The sequence below is a fragment of the Podarcis raffonei genome, chromosome 4, assembly GCF_027172205.1.
Source record: "Podarcis raffonei isolate rPodRaf1 chromosome 4, rPodRaf1.pri, whole genome shotgun sequence".
Taxonomy (NCBI): Eukaryota; Metazoa; Chordata; class Lepidosauria; order Squamata; family Lacertidae; genus Podarcis; species Podarcis raffonei.
Window position 1 is genome coordinate 32851272 of NC_070605.1, and position 17987 is coordinate 32869258.

Below are 17987 nucleotides of genomic sequence, written 5' to 3' on the forward strand. Positions count from 1 at the left end.
TCTCATAAGCAACAGCTCAAAACTTGGTGCTAGGCATCTCCATTTAAAACATTTTCATGTAACAGAGCTGAAAAAGACTTTTGCATGAGACTTTGGAGAGCTGCTGCTTGCTGAACTAGATAGTATAGGAGTACATGGTCCAGTGGTCCGATTCAGTTTAAGGCTGTTCAATATGTAATATGCTTAATAAAGCTGTCACTTCTTTTTATTGTGTTGATTCGTGGGTGAAAATCCACAGAGTATTTTCACTGCTTAAGTCACAGTGAAGGGTTGAAAGGAAATTCTGACAAAAGTTGAAAAGATGATAGTGTATACAAATGCTGAATTTACAAAACAGCATATGAAGAACGGCACAATCATGTAAGAGGTGGCTGCCAAGTCACACAGTGGTTCCCAACTGCTCTGGCCAGCATGATACAAGAAAATGGGTCAGTTCACATAGAACACTAAGCAGAACTATGGCTTAACATGAACAAATGAGTCTGCAGGTTCCCGAAGAGAGGTCATCATCATCATCATCATCATCATATTTTTATTTATAGCCCGCCTTTATTAAGGTTGCTTATGTATAAAAACAAGAATTGCTTAAAACAGAAAAAATACATTAAATCATTAAAAACAATTAAACATTAATGGAATAAAAATCTTATATGTGTATAAAATATGTTTAAAACCTACAAATAATTGCAATAAAACAGTATAGCACGAGCCATTTCATTAAAAGCAGTCAATTCTCAAAAGCCTGTTGGAACTAGAAGGCTTAATCCTATCAGAGGAAGAACAATAAGTAGGGAGCCAGTCTGGCTTCTCCAGGGAGTTTGAAAGCAGCCACTGAGAAGGCCCTCTCCTCATGTCCCCACCAAGTGTGCCTTTGAAGGTGGAAGGACTGAGAGAAGGACCTTCCCTGAAGATGTCAAACTTAGCCAGGTCCATATGTTGCACCGATGAAATTTGCACACTGGAAGGTGCAATTTGCATTGGTACTAGTGAGGGGTTTTCTTCCAAGGCAGCAACGTGATTCAGACACTTGTCAGCATGTTAGAAATGGAGAAAAGGGTTAAATCTCTCTCCCTGCCTGCTGGGATCCCAAATAGTTATGAGTACCCTCCCTTTAGTGGGTTGTTGTTTTTTTTTAAAAAAAGGATGTTACATGATAAGCATGTGACATCACATCTAATTTGACCTTAAATCTTTTGTCAATGACCTTTCATTTCCACTAGCCATTAAACAAGTCTGTTTCTTTCTGAAACATGCAGTTCCCACAGGCACAGCTGCTCCATATAACTGTGCCATTGCTCACTGCAAAACAGCAGCTTTGAGAAACCACCTGGGTTTTACCTAATAACCTTCCATCATTAAGTCCTACGTCTTCCGAGTGACCCCAATGTGTTAATTTCTGGATAATTCAGTTAGTTTTATAGCCTTGTGGGCCTTTGGCCTTTGTACCTCTTGGCATCTTGACCTCACTGCATTTGTTTCCCACACAAGACTTGTTTCAAAACCCATTTTAAGCCTTCTCTGGTTTGATTTAGTGGTGTGCTTGCTGCTCTTTTTTCAAGATGTTTGAGAAGTAACCCAGCACTTTGAGCTATTATTAGGAGTGGACCAAAGCCCTTGGAACATCCATATAGCTTTTGTCTTTTTTAACCCTGAGATCAATAGATAGTGCTGTCCCCAAGAGAACAACAGCTAAATGGCCGCTGGACTACCACTCTCATTGATATTCCTATGTTTGTCTGCAGCTTTTAGGACTCCTTAAGGCACAAGTAAAGTTTGATTTGAGAGTCAGCTAACCTTAGGGGAGCTCCCTCACAGAACCCCTGATCTGATCAGAACTACTGCTTTGTTGGCAATGTGTTGTCTATGATTTTCAGCATGGATTCATTGGGTCCAAAAAGTGGCCATGTAAAAATTCCACCAACAATTACAATTGCAGCAGGATGTGCCACCACAAATATCCTGAAATGGGGTTTTAATGACATTGCATAATAGGAACCTGATGTTACAGACAATATAAGCATCCATTTATAACTAAGGAAATTACTACATTCAGAGTGAATGCTCACTAAATAGCTGATAGACGTTGTCTAAACTTGCAAACAAATCAGGATGAATGTTCAATAAACAGGTAATCTGGAAGCTCTCTTTGTTGCCATGGTTAAATAGTTGGGAGTTAAAAATCCTTGCTGACCTTCTTTAAATCACCCAAATATCTACAAGTGGATAACGATCTACCTTTTGCCCACCCAAATTTACAGTTTCTAAAGATAGTCTGTCCATATTACAATGTTTACTATACCAGATTTCCCTTCCATTCTATAGAGTTTCTAGTGGTTTTCTATTTCCACCACAGAAAATAATTAGTAGTACATTTCTTACATTCTCTCTCTCTCTCTCTCTCCTTTTAGACTCAAATGATTCACTGTATGATTTTGGTATCTACTACTTGCTCCTCCGATTGCTGAAAAGTGCAGCAGTTCAGATTCAACCTTGTGGGCAGAGTGAACACATAAATCCCATAGCAATTTTTCTTTCACTGCATGTTGCCCAATTGGACATTTCTTCGAGCCATACCTAAACGCTTGTGCTTTTCAGCTTCCAAAGGCCCTTTGATGCAAATGTTATCTTAAAATTCACTAAAACCACATTGATAGACTTGGCATGCACACAAAACCACCAGTAGAACAAGTGGTGGGAAAATAGCTCTTATTAATTTCAGTGGTGGCTACACAGGAGGCTGTCTATAAGATAGATACCTGTGTGGAAATATACTGATCCATAAATGTTGCATTGTAAACTATACTTGGTGCACAGTAGCAGGACTAGGTGAGTATCATAGAAAAGTAGATGCCTACTTTGTAATTTCAAGTCACATCCAATCGCAGCAGTCTACAGTAGGAGTGGCCTGACCAGGCAGAAATGGTGATGGCCAATGACAATGTGATTTAGTGGTTAGAGTGTCAGCTTAGTACCAGAAAGACACGGGTTCAGATCCTCAGTTAGATATGAAGCTCGTGTGGGCTGGTCACCATCTTCCAACATAACCTACTTGATAGAGTTGTGAAGATAAAATGGGGAAAGACCTCCGTATGCTGCCTCGAACACCTTGCATGAAATTGACTATAAATAGATTATGATGATGATGACAGTACCAACAATGACTAGGCTATGCTGACTACAAAGGCTGACTGTCTACTAATGTATAAACATCCCTCTTAATTTCCACCACTCATTCTTTCTAATTTATAAATCTTATTTCCCTTCGTTTACCCTATTCCAGTGTGCCTAACTTAGGGAGAAGATTCCTCATTTGGGGAGTGTGCTTAACAAAAACTCTTAACATGCTTACCTTGGCTCCAGTCATATCCACAGTCACTATGTACCATTGCAGGCAAGAGGATTTAATAAGGAACACTCCTAATCATCAAGTATAGGCATTAAACTTTTGGACTTATTGTATGGAAACCCCAGCTTTTCTTTAGGAAGGACTGGCACATAACAACATCCACAGAAGCCATGTCAAAGAGTTAATGCTGTATGAAATTTGCTATAATTTCACAGCTTTATTCTAAAGGGAACCAAGATGATCCCAAGCACTTGTTCTCTTCAGAGGACACACAAGGAGACATTATCTTCATTTATATCAGTCAGTATGCCTTGTTCAAACCAAAGAGGGATCCCAATTCTCAGAGTGTGTAAATAGACATTACTCTAGAACTGGGACTGCTACAGAAAATGGAAGGCCCATATCTGGTTCTCCTACCCACAGCAAATTCTTAAGGCCACTTACCCATTTGATTTCTTTGGCCTCCTCCTGATGTGGCAGCCAATTATTTGCAGTGGAGGATAACCCCATGTGGTGACATCACTGCTATATACAGCAGATTAGTCCTAATTTTGAAGAAAACTGCAGCCATTTTTTAAAACCTTGCTTGGTTTTGTGTGGACAATCACATGTTTGGGAGGGATTTGTCAAATGAAAATGAAATTTTGGTCCAAATAAAAGCAAAACTTCCCAACCCCTTTACAGGGGCAGCAGAGGTACTTGTAGCGAACTATCAGTCTCCCATTCATCTTGATGGTTTGTCCATTTGTTACCTGGTTAGACTTTTTGGAGATGTTGGATGCTGTTTACCAGCATTTCTGTTCCTGATGAAATTAGACAGTGTGAAGAAGGTTCACTATGGTTCAGGCAAATGCACAGGTTGTAAGGTTGCCTCTTCCAAAGATGAACAATCTTTTGGTGACTTTGATGAGGAAAACCTAGCTTTGATGAGAAGGAATATAATTATTCCAGCATTTTATTTTGCACTTTTTGTTATATGGTTGTTTTCTACTTTGCAGACTTGTTGTGATCAGAACATTCAAAAGTTTACAGAAGGGTAAAAAGTTCAGCCCAAGAACTGAAGTACTGCCAAGGATTGGCTTGGGCAGGGAAACAGTCCAGTTTATTTTAGCAGGATGATTCCCCCCCCCATGTTACTTCCATTTGGTTCTTAATGGTTGACTTTTCAAACTGTTCAAGAATTTTCTAAAACTAAAATAAAAAAATCTTTGCAATAACTTTAAGTGGCTGCCTTTCAGATGCCTTTAGTAAAAGCTAAAGTTGTTTCTTGGATGAAAAAAAATCTTTAAGGCCTTGTTCTTCACCCCATGCTTAATTATCTGACCACCTTGCCCAGCACAGAGAGTCGTCTGGGCCAAATTCCAGAGGTTAAAGGGTCCTTCAGTGGAGGCATCCAGGGAATAAAAATATCCACTTAGTGGTAGTGAGGAATATCAAAGGAGAAGCTGGGTTAGCTACTTCACTTGTCTCCCCTTCTTCCCACAGTGCAGTCTGCAACCTGTGCTGTCACAGAGGGTGCCAGTGTAAGTTTGGTGTTGTTGCTCTTTCAACTGTATTTTTTGCTTTGTTTTCTTAGCTTTCTCTGTTGAAACACAGAATGTTTTTCCCCCCCTTTAAGATGAGAGCAACTCCTGCAGGCAAGCTGGTGCCAAACATATTGCTCTTCTTTTCTTTGGACCGTATCAGTGAGGCAAGGAAAGCGGGGTCTTATCATCTGGGCAGCCCAGGACCTCCATATACACTGCCCAAACCTGTGCCCCAGGCAGGTCACTTCAGTGCTGCTAACACAGCAGTGCACCCCTAGAGGGGCACTCCATTTTCTCCCAAGACAGACAAATGCCAACAACAACATAATGCTTGAGATAGGAAGCTGCTTGCTATATGACCTAAAACCTGAAGCTATAGAATACACAACATCTGTTTATAAAGTGAGAAGTTTGGTGAAGGCCTAAGAATCAATGAGATAATGTGTATGGACTTTTTGTTTATTTTTATGTGCTTGCCAAACTATGATTTATTCTTTATTTGAATTTTTTCTCTCACACTAAAAGATTGCTGCACCTGTTATGTATATAATTCTTCATTCTCGGAAAGATGCTGTAGAAATCTTGCTTACTAAGTGGTCATGTGCATACCATAGTGAACTCCTACATGGTAAATAGTTCACTGTGTTCATATTCATTGTGGGAGAAGATAATTTTGTGAAGTTTACTTCCTGTCTTAATAAATTGCCATCACGTACATACTTGGACTTTCAGAGGCTTAGCTGTGCTCTGATTGTTTATAGTAGTGGCAGCCTTTGATGATTATGTATACTCTTTACATGGCTTGCCTTAAGGAAAATAATGGAAATGCTACGTTGCTGATGGAGCCGGATATGTTGCAAAAATACACATTCATTCAGAGATTAATAGACTTTATGGCCAGTGTAACCTGAACCCCTTACTTTCGCTTGGGTACAGTACAGAGAATTGACAGGGGTGTGAAACTGAACTCTTGGTGTGATCTCTAGAGGCTGGGCTATTGTTTAACAAGGTATTTGTGAGCAAACTAAATTAAGATGCATACTCTAGAATCAGAGGAGAGTCATTTTGGTTCACAGAGGTAGGAGAACACATCATGAGCAAAATACTAAGCAGGTCTATCCCTCATAAATGCACAGAAGACCAACACTCTCATCTGATAAGCCAGCCTCTAGATTGATTATCCTCCCTGGCTCTCCTCTAAATGTATTGCTTCATTCTAAGTATATTGCTACCTACAGAGCCACATCTACCATGAGTCCATCAAAAGTTTTCTAATGGAAACAGTTTTCTTTTTTCAAACAATCATTCCTCCAAATAAAAAATTATGAAAGATTTCCCACCCTGATAAAATTCTTTCTATTTTCTAAAAAAAGAAAAGCAAGTTTTGATGAATGAAACCAGGGTTTGTTGGTAGCGGTGTGTGTATATCTATTTCTATTGGGAATCTAAAAATTTTGGTTATCAGTTTTTTCTTAACCATTAAAAAGAAGAAAAATGAAACAGTGAGAATGCAGGCACATTTGAAAGGAAATGAAAGGAAAACATTTATTGTATTTCTAAAAATATGCTTTCAAAACCCACTCCCATTTTCAGTTCGCACACTACCTGTTTTTATTAATAGTAGATCACAGATTTCAACATACAGTACATGTGACAGGGAAGGAAACTTCTCATGATCAGGGAAAGCATGCAGAGAGAGCACATGTGATACACACGAAATACACCATACACATGAAAGGAAGCTGGGTGCATTGTAGAACTGAACTGCTTCCCCAAAGGTTCTTTGCAACCATGGAAAATGATTGTATCCACAAAACAATTTGGTTACAATCCTGACATTAGAAGAGGAGGAGTGGTCTATACTGAAATTTCTCCAGTTGAAACTGTTTAGTTTAGCCGATTGATCCCTGTTTTTTCAAAGCAAAAGATAGGGGAAAGAGTCAATATCAATACAGCAAGAGTATTAAAGTGGTAGGGTACTTTCTTAGCAACTGTACTATAGTTCAGAATTGAAGGGAGAACTCCCTTCAGCTCTATGGAATCAGTTTGATATTTATGAATTTCTAGGCATGTGTTTGAACAAAGCTTATTTGTTTACTAAGGATTATCTACCAGCTTGTAATGTTGAAGCACACACACTCATATGCTTTTCATTTTACCACTACCCTGCCCCTGGAATTTTAGTTTTAGAACCAGTGATGTTGGCGAGCTGCTTGGAAATTTAACCACCACTGGGGCCTCTCTCAGAAACACAAGAGGGTTTCAGTGCCTTAGAGGAAAACAGCACCCTTGTGTCTGCAGGGGAAAAAATGGAATTGACCCAAATGGTATCACTGATTCATTGCAGCCTTAGTAGTTTTGTTTTGCCTGTTGTTATTTTCAAAGTTTCTCCTTTTGCAGTGGTGGAGCAAATGCTTTGTATTCAGAAGGTCCAACATATAGTCTCTGGTGTCTTCAGGTAGGGAAAGTTCCTGCCTCAAATTCTGGAGAGTCACTGTCAGTCAGTCAGGCCAATAGCAAATTAGATGGACCAATACTATAAGGATCCATGTTTCACACATGCATCACAACTAAGTCCTGCACACTTAGCTGGAAGTAAGTCCTATTGACTCAATGAAGCCTACTTATGGGCCCAGGCGCAATGGATCTGTGGATAGGATGGAGCAGTCATGATATTAGTTGTAACTAAAGACAACCATATCGGGATTTCATACAGGCCACAACTTTTATTGATTATAGAAGTTAGCAGGTTTTGGCATCAGCATTGGGTGCATATCCTGACATCAACCAGCTTGATTGCTGGTGGATGCTAGACATGGTTAAGGGTTGCCCTATGGAGAACATCAAATCAGGGCAACCCCCTCAAGGTCACCACTTGGTGTCCTATGGCCTGTCAGCTCCCATCTGGGCATCAGGATAAAACCACTTCCCCCAGGATCCCATTAAAGGGATACCTTGATCCTGAGGAGCAAGGGGCACCCCCTGTCTGGTTCAATTAAAGATCCAGCCCAATGGATTCACCATAAAGTTGTGAGACTTGCTGTGAGGTAGGTGAAACCCCCAGAAAGGCCCAATTTGTCTGAAAGCAAATTTCTGCCTGGCCCTGAATACACTGACTTGACACCTTCCATAGCAAGGTCTGCCCCTGTGGCAGGCCCACATGTCATTGGGTAGCCCACAAGCATAGAGGTATCTGGCTATTAGCAGCTCAACAAATTCATATTTCAAATCAGATAATTAAAACTCCAATGGCATCGCTACAATTTGTCCAAAGTATGATACAGCACCACTGCAGTGTGTGCTACAATGCATAGGTGCCCCCCTGACAACTGTGCAAGTAAAAAAAAAAAAGCACCAGTGCATGCCTGGTTCAATTTCATAGCTAATCCATGAACAGTACTGATCCTGTTACCACCTTGCTGCCTATTCCACTTTTGGCACCCATGTTTCAGGTTTGTCATCTACAATTTATAGTTTTTTCTGCACCTACTTTTCCAGTCATTTACTACCCTGCATAATGCATGTCTTTTAAAAGAAACCAGGGGGAAAGAAGGGTATTGGGAGGGTGAGATAACCAACTGTTATAAAATGAATAAGAAATATGTTTTGTATACTATGCTCAAAGATGCTACACACACCCTTTCTCCAAAAGGATAGACAGTAAAAATAGAAAGAACTAAGAGAAGGGCAACGGGGATGATTAGAGTCTTTAACAGGCTTCCTTATAAAGAGAGATTAAGAAGATTAGTCGTATTTACTTCAGCAGAGACAAATAAGAGGAGACGTGATAGAGGTGTGAAAATAATGAACAGAATCGTGAAGGTCAACCAACAGCTTCTATTTACTTTCCGAGCGGAACACAAAAGAGGAACATCAATTAAATTTAAATATTAAAAATGCAGCTTTGTAAAGGAAGTGTACTTGTACACAGTGCGTAAACGTGCATCGGTGGAACTCACTGTCAAGAGATGTAATTGAGGCTAAGTGATTAATGAGATTCAAACAGGATTGGAGATTTATTTAGACAGTGATATATCCACTGGTACACCGGGTGAGATGAAAATAGGTACGAGTACTAAAGTTGGCATAAGCCAGGCACAAAATGCCCAAGGTACAGAGGAAGTCTTAACCAATGGACATGTTATTAAATCAGATTGTTATTGGGTGATAATCCATGTCAGGAACCAGCTCCGCAGCTGCCAGCAGGATTGATGACCCTTCCGGAAGGGAGGCATCCTCCCGGCACCACAGTCAGAACTGAGGAATGTGCACATGGCTGAAGAATAAAAATGCAGCTGGCTGCACTTCCCAGGAGAGTCCCAAACTGAGAGAGAGAGAAAGCAGGTAGGGTGATAGCTCTGGAGAGGCTGGAGTCAGAAAGGTGGAGGGTAGAGAAAGGAGATTTTGCAAGAGAAAGAGCCTGGAGGAGCACAGGGACAGAGGGATGAGCTGGAGAGAAGCTTTGCCTCAGAAGGGAAGGAACAGAAGTAGCAGGAGTTGGAAAGGAAGGTCACAGGGCCAAGAAACCCCCAATAGTGGGTTGCAGGGAATGGAGAAGAAATTCCATAAGGCAGGGAATCTATGCTAAAGGAAGACTGTGGGAGTGGATCAAGGAGTGCTTACCTGAGAAAATAAAACATGCAGAGGAGCTCAATGATGATAGGAGCACCCAATCCTCAACCCAGAAAGATGCCAAGCTTGATGGTGTCAAAAGCACCTAAGAGAGCTAGGAGAATTAACAAGATCATACTCTCCCTGTCTTTATCCCAGCATCAGGGCAACCAAAGTCGTTTCAGTGCTGAACCAGATTTCAAAGCAGATTGGATATAGATCATCAGTCTTATCCAAAAGCATATGATGCTGAATGGCAAATTCCAGCTGGAGCATTCAGTAAGGGGATATCTGTGATCAGACAATTATTGCCCTGGTCACTTTTGTCATATAGAAAAACTCAGGTCCTCCAGATGTTGCTGGACTATCTTCATCATTGTTTATTTGTATGCACCTTTCCAAAGTTAAACCATGCTTGTTAGCTTACAATATCGAAAGATTTACAGAATTACAAAAATAACATTTAAGTAGTCATAAACAGTAAATAAAAACTTCACAATAAGTATGCAATGAAACTAAACAATCCTCACATAATAAGGTCTATCAAGAAAGGTATAAACACACAATACCAATAACACCAAAATTTAAATATTTCAAAAATTAAATCTTCACCCCAGCAAAAACTCCCAAACAATACCCCACCCCAATGGTCTCTAGACGGCTTGAGCAGCAGGTCTTGCAGGACTCAAAGCAAGGGTGGTCTCTGGTTCCTTTGGCAGAAGCAGACGTTTTGCAGCCAGAGTGTACCAGGCCAGATAGGAAAAGGCCAGCCAAGCAGGGAGCAGGTCTTGCAGCAAAGACTATACATCCCATCACCCCTAACATTTGCCCCATGCTTGCTGAGGCTGATGGGACCCGGAGTCCAACAGCATCTGGAGAGCCACAGTTTCCCCACCCCTGTCACGTATGGATCTTAGTTTGTTTTTGCTTCCATAGGGAAAGAATCCAATGCTGTGTTGGCATCGCCTGGTAGGTTAGATCATAAGGGATATGCACTTTCTGACACCTGTCAACATGGAAGGTTCCATTGCAGCCCCTGACATCTAAAACAGAACACCCATTTCCATAAAGCAGAACAGTGCTGATAACTCCTCATTCCATCCCTCCACTATGAGGCTACCTGTCTACTGTTTGATGTGAAGAAAACATTATATGTATTTGTAAATAGTTTTCTTTTCATGTGTAAAAGGTAACAGATGGAGTGCAGAAATGTATCAGAAGTCTCTTCTTCCCCTCAGGAGTAGCAAGTTATTACCATTGCTAATTTTTCCTCTACTGCCTTTTTACCAGTGACCTCTTAAGACCCCTGCCTTCCCTTCTGTTTTTCCTTCAAACTGCCCTATCTTCCACCTATGCTAGGGAATCTTCACTCCTGGGCTCATATTTCATGTGTTACTGGACCCTGATGAAGTTGTCTAGCTGCCTTCTTTCCATGAGTTCTTTGAAGTCCTCGGTATTCCTAAACTATCAGGGTCTGCACAGAATTAATAATTCAACTTCTTCCCCCACCCTCTTTTGTCTCCTCAAGTGTGCTCAAATCATAGAAGCAGCATTAAAGGAATAAAGTGCTTTTGGACAATTATAGACATGCTTCCTCTCTTTGCAACTGCAGCCGATCTCCTGATGTGATTTCCGTACATGATGGCACACATGTTCATTTCTCTTTCAGTGTCCCATCTGGCAGGCTTTGTGGCTATTCTTGAGCGAGCTAATTTACAGTTCCCATTAGCCATGCTTCAGCTAAAACCAATTCATTTGTTTGAATAAATGGCTGTGGTTTAAAAGTGCCTCCGGTGATGGATTGGTATCTAGTCATCTTGGGAAATAAAAATAGTTAACCTTTGGGTGACATGTTATATATTTATGCTTTATATTTGGGTGGCTCAGGGCAACGTAGTGTAGAAATTTTGTTTTAAGTTGAATAATTACCGGTAGATTAAAACACAATGTTCCACTTCCTTTTTCAATGACTGGTTGTAACTAACTAGTCTCTTACATCCCTCTCTAACCATCCCTTATACCTAAACCTTAAAACAGTATATCAGTTTGTTTCCATTCTGTGTCACTCTTGCATTTTTCTCTCATTTCCACATTAATCGGCTGATTATTTTTTTTAAAAAAAAACCTGCATGAAAATTTGCATCTAAATATGTATTTAAATAAGAAATTTTGAATCCATTTTCTCAATATGTATTTATAAACATGTTTTTCTTTCAAAACACACGTTTTCTAAATGCATTTAATGTCAAAATACTCATTTTAAAAGACGTCTTGATATATAGAGGCAAGAGTTGCATAATAACATTCAGATAAATGCAAAATTTGATAGGCAGAGATATTCTGATTTGCCCATTAGCATGGATCAGATAAATTCATATCAGAATTTGATGGAATTCCTCAAGCATCCGAAAACAAGTGAGGAAATGGAGAGGGATGGCTCCTTAAGGTGTGAAACATAATTGCCTGGATGTGTCTTTTCCTTATACCTCTGGAACATATGACCTTTGTAGAAATAGGTAACCGTAGATGATGGCCATGTTTGCACATAATGCTAAGTCACAAACCCTTGTTTATTGATTCATACTGTGCACAAGCTGAGTGCTAGTCCATGCAACTCAAGCACTGCCACTTCACTCCTTCCTTTGTACAAGTGGGTAAGCAAACCACAAAGGGACTAGCTAAGCATTATATCCAAACCTGGGATTGTGGATTGTTTTGCCAAAATGATAATCTCTATTAGTTTGTTGTGGTTTGTTGGGGTAGAATTAAATCACAATCCTAGATTTGGGCATAACGTTAAACTAGTCCCATTGTGGTTTGTTTACACACTCGTGCAAAGTGAAAAAGTGGGGGTATCCAGGGTATCAAACAATTCACAAACTGTATGGTTTCATAAACCAAGCTTAGTATGCATGTGAATGCAGCCAAATTAAAATTTTACAGAATCATTTAGAAATTTTCAGTAGTAAAAGTAACTTGTGTGACTCTTGAGTCTCTTGCCAATGGAAATGTATTCATGCTTACTGAAAGAAAAGTGTATTTGCTAATGCAGGTAAATTTATCCTGCCCACAAAGGGAGCCATTCAGTCATTTTCGATGAAGTTTCATCAATGGGAGAAATGGAAGTTGTGAAAAAACCCTTTTCCTCTTTTAATTTATATTTTCATCAGCTAACTTTTCTGACACTAACAGATAATGCATTTACAGTAGGAAAATCATCCGCTAGAAATTGTAAGAAGGTGCAAATTTAAGTTAGGTAAAGGTAAAGGGAACCCTGACCATTAGGTCCAGTCGTGACCAACTCTGAGTTTGTGGCGCTCATCTCGCTTTATTGGCCGAGGGAGCCGGCGTCCAGCTTCTGAGTCATGTGGCCAGCATAACTAAGCCGCTTCTTAAATTTTGTTAAATATTTACACACACACAAACCTGTCTCAGGGCCTTCTACAATTGATTCTGAAGAAAGGTTTGCCTGTTTAGGAATATTAAAGTTCATAGTTAGCCAAGTAGTCACTTAGACATACATTTTATTTACAGAAAAAGAAAAGATAATTGTCAAATCAGGATCCTGTTCTGGAAACAATAGTGTGTGAACTTCATGAAGCTGTGGCACTGCTGTGAATTTTTGACCTTTTGCATCTGAAGCAAGTTCTGTAATCCTATGAGATCATCGCAATCTAATGAAAAGCTTCAATTGAACTTAAAGGAATCCAGAACAATATCAATGAATGATGTTTCACTTGGAAAATTCTGAAGACATTTGTGTAGAAAACACTTGATGAAATCAATGGCCTTTTGGGGGATTTCAGAAGCAGGACCTCAGGAAAGGGACAAAGGGGAGGAACTATCTTCCCCCTTTCAATCAGAATCTAGTGGAGCCCTGCTGACTTACCAAAGAGAATGAAAACTGGTGTATGTGTAAAGCTCATACCTGCTGACCCCACCCAAACCACTTAAAATTAATCTCATTGTGCAGAAGCTGAACACATATAGGATCTGCCTGCATGATTTGTACGCTGCAGCGAACAGATTCTGCATACAAAGCCTATGCACGTACAGCTTGTAAACACAACACTGTACAGAAAAGGTAGGTGAATACTCAGAAGTTGGAGTAGGGACAGCAGGCACAAATTTCCCAGGCATCTAGTCTCCCTGATATGCTGTATGTGGAGAGGTCTTGGGAGGAGGCATCGAGCTGGGAACTCTGGAGACATTTACAAAATGTTGAATTATTTTGCATACAGCAAATATAGAACATGTGTTTGTTATTTTGCATAATTCAAGAGATAGAGAGCACCCTATGAAATCAACATAACATAATTTTGAAAAAAAGAATAAAAAACAGCAGATACTAATCACCTTCACAATCAGATGCAGTAATAGCACAATCCCTTGCATGTCCACCCAGAGAAGTAAATTTCTTGGAGACATAGTTAACATCACATCTAGGTTTGCTGTTAGTAGAAAAGCTCCAGTTAACTTCAGTTTCTCGTATTCATAGTCAAACTACACAAGGCACACTTCGCAGTGTGTTCTTCTTGCAAACTCTCACAACAACCCTGTGAGATGTGTTAGGCTGAGAGATACGTTAGACCCACCCAGTGAACTAATTTGAACTTCATGACCAAGCCAAGCCCAACAACCAAACTATTCTACCATCTTCTCATATAGTTAGTTTATGAGAGCCAGTCTACAGCCAGTGGCAGATTTTGGGCTTTAGAATTTCAACAATGCCTTGTGCGACACCAACATTTGGCACTCCCCACCCCCACCTCTCACTTTCTGTTGTTCGTCATTGTTGCCTCTTGACTCGGTACCCAGTGTAGGTGAACAGATGGCACTTCCCTAAATCCACCTTTGCTACAGTGGAGGTGGAGAAGCTGTAGCTCTCTTGCTGGACTATAACTCCCATCATCCTTGACTATGCTGGGGTGGTCCTACAAAATCTGGGGAAGCACAGACTCCCAACCCCTGTTCTACAGTTGCCATTTCACAGCCAAGTCCATCCTGCAATCTATGGAATGGGCCAAAATCAAAGGAGAGGGTTACATTTGAAGTCAGGTGTGATCTTCAGTGCCCCAGCCCCATAGCTAAGTTGTTTTTCTTTGGACTATTTGTCCAGCTTTGTAGGGTCTCAGGCAGAGGGAGCTCTTTCATACTACTACTTGATCCTTCCTACCGGAGATGATAGTGAATGAACTTGAGACCCTCTGCCTGCAGAACATGTGCTCTTCATGTTTTATCTTGCCTTGTCTTTTCAGGTCACTTTGAGACTTTCCCCTTTGTCTAAAGTGACTTATAAATGTAAAAAATACTACTAGTACTAATAATAAATATTTAACAATTTACCCTTGAGCTATGATTAGTGCATTTTCCAAGGGAGCTTGGAATCTGAATCTTCACTTCCAGTTATGTTTAATTTCTGCTATCACATTTCATACAAGCTGTTCCACTGCATGAAAAGCCTGTGTGTTTGAACATAGAAATTTTAGTTCTCTATTATACCCCACCCCAAATAAAATTTTCCTCTATGGTAACAAGCTTTTTAAAAAATATGCTATTCGTGGGGATTAGGTTTTTGCTTATTGCTTTCTGTTCTCTGAGGTCCTTTACATCTGTTTTTTGTTGACATTCAAGCCTCACCTCTTTCTTGACCTCCCCATTTTTTAATGCTTTGGTAATAGGAAACGTATCAGAGCTTGGTCTTGGTTAGAGACTTGTTGGTTTGGTTTTTGCAAGGAGGAGAGATGACTGTTCATCACAAGCATGCATTAAAATGTGTGGTGGGGTTGTTTTTTTCCTCGTTGGCAATTGCTTTGAGCGTCTTTCTTTTGCTGTAGCTCTCACCATTCAGTGTTTGCTGCAGGGGATAGAAAAAGCAGGGAGCACACAGAAAATGTCACAGCTGAAAGGTTTTCTGTAATCCTCCAACATATGTTAAACATTAAAGCTCCTTCAGCAAGTCTGATGTGCTCACCGTCATCGTGGGACCAGCAGTTAAAGCGCCCCAGCGCTGCCAGGAAAACGTTATCCCGGCCCTAATTGAGAGCGACTTAACTAATGTTTCATTTCCTAATTAGTCCTTGTCAGCCGCTGGAAGGCCATGGATGCTGCTGGTGGCATGGGGCCCATCGCTGCTGCAGCTGAAGTTGTTCTGACAGTCGGCAGCTCTGGGAAGACCTGCAAAGTAGGTCTGATGGTTTGGGGATGGAATAGACTGCAGAGGGAGGGGGGAGAAAAGGCTGTTCCATAAACAGTCATGTCCTTAAGTGAGCAAAACTGAACATGAATGTCCAGCATCCATGTGTAACAATACTGTTGGTATGGATGTTATTACGGGATGCTGTTGAAGTTCTCAATTGGCTACCCATCTCGGGAAACTGACTGGAAAAAGCCAGCACAGTGCGACAAAAGATACGACTATGACAAGCTCCATTCCCAAAGATTATTGGGGTGCTGGCACAGCACTTTAATAAAGTCTTAGATATGGATTGAATAAGAAGTCCAGTCCCAACATTTAGGAAGCAGGAAACCAAAGTTGAGGAATACAGGCAGATGATGTTCATAGCTTTGAATCCTCCTAATTCCAGACTTGTCATACCTCTTCTTACCAATGTGTATCATCTCAGAGGAGATTCGGCAGCCAGGTTACTCACTGGGGCAAGATGGTTTGAGCTTATTACACCGATCCTGGCCTGACTACACGGGCTACCAGTTAGTTCTCAGGCCAAATTCAAAGTACTGGATTTGACCTATAAAGCCTGATATGGCTCCGGACTGCAATACCGCTTCTACCCATATGAGCCTACCAGAATCTGCCAGTGAGGAATATGCTCTGCCCTTGTTTAGAGGAGCCTCTTTTGCACACAGGGAACCTTGCAAGTTGTCTTGGGCAATGGGGTGGCAGAAAAGCAGGGGGCAGGAGGGGGCAGGAATTGGGGTGAAAGTGAAAACTAGTCACCTTTTACCTAAGTAAATTGATGAAATAAATAAAAAATAAATAAATAAAATGGCAAGGCATTGCAAAGTAAAAGGGAAAAATACTTTTGGTATTGCTTCAGAGTAAGAGAAGCTGCTGGCCATAAATCCCACAAACTACAGCATCTAACAAAGAATAGTGCTGCCTGTACTATGTTCTAAGGGAAATGACTGTTCCCCAGATTTATTTTCTGCACATTCGATTTCAGGCAAGGTGGCAAAGTAAAAGTGGGTCCCATGTTGCAGGTTGGGTGTTTGAGAATGGGTGCTAAGATGAGTCGAAAACTGAGGAATTGTGTCTACCTTTTGTTCTTAGTTCCCACGATATTGTGTGGCACAAATGCCATATTATACTCACCAGTCTTCATGTGTTTCTGTATGCAGACCTCACCAACTGACATCACACTTTGTATCATTACCCTCGTCCTCACTGCAAGCATGGTGATATGAATGGAACTGAAAGGCCACATTCTTTATGTACTCCTTATTCAGATAATTAATAAGACTTTATATGTACAGCCTAAACATTGTGAAGGTTGCCAGTATGTCACTGTCTTTTCTTGTGCAAGTGGGGTAGCATTTGACACTGTATTCAGAGACAAAACCCACACTTAGAGAGAGAAAACTTCCACTGCTGCCATCACCATCTTCATCACCATCTCACATTTGTATCTCAGAGGGTTTCTAAGTGCTTTGCAAAACTACCTCCACGTACACAGATGGTTACATTAATTACACAAATGCCTCCACCTCTGGGGTGAAATCCTGTTTAATTAATAACTGTGCAGCAAGGTTGGAATATTCATTTACCTTCCTTAATTGTGTAGCTAGCTACCCATGTCAGGTGTGTGCTAGCTATGCCACCTTAGTTGCTGCCTAAATTATCACTAGAGTCTTGCAGATACTCCAAAGTGTGTGTTAAGCCTCTCCATAATGTTTAAAGGATTGGGTTTAGAAAGACAGAAACATGGGTGCTCAGAGTGTACCTCTTCATGCAATATGTAGTGTGTTTTCTCCTTGGAAAGCTTGAAACTGAAGTTCTGTTTCTTGTACAGTATCTGGCAATATCCTTGCCCAGAGCAAAATACAATAGTAAATCAGCTACCTTATTTCAGGGTGCCCTAAGGTGTTCAGCCTTCTCTTTAATGACTGCAGTATGCTCAAGCCCACATGTACAGTGGATTATTTTGAATAGATGTCCCTTACATTCTATCCCTGCAACCCCACCTTGAAGGGAAAGGCTGATGGAAAGCAATAATGAAGATATATATTCACTTAAATAATGCAGCAGGAAGAGTAACAAAAGAGGAGTTGACATAGAGTGATACATGGGAGTAAAAAAAGATTGGGCCAATGAGCAAAGCTGTTTGGTTTGCCTGTGGTTCCATAGGGGCATGAGGCACAGCAGGGCAGCTGCAGACCCTGGTGCATTACCCGCTGATGAGAAATCAGTTTAGCAACTGGCTGCGTGCAATTAATGTATGCCAGTTACAAAAGACTGTCCCATTACTAAGAGTAATTCAGGGCTC

General features: G+C 40.7%; 1 protein-coding gene across 3 annotated transcripts in view; it reads left to right on the top strand.

The window, feature by feature from the left end:
* The window catches only part of LSAMP (limbic system associated membrane protein), a 446642-nt gene that overhangs the window by 94863 nt on the left and 333792 nt on the right, over positions 1-17987 (top strand). The window contains exon 1 of one of the 3 annotated variants that reach the window (XM_053386084.1): positions 13470-13567. The exons of the other annotated variants lie outside the window; for them this stretch is intronic. Within the exon in view, the coding sequence (XP_053242059.1) occupies positions 13485-13567 (83 nt within the window). The 5' untranslated portion in view covers positions 13470-13484. Of the gene's footprint in view, positions 1-13469; positions 13568-17987 lie in introns of those variants that run through there. 3 annotated transcript variants of the gene reach the window in all.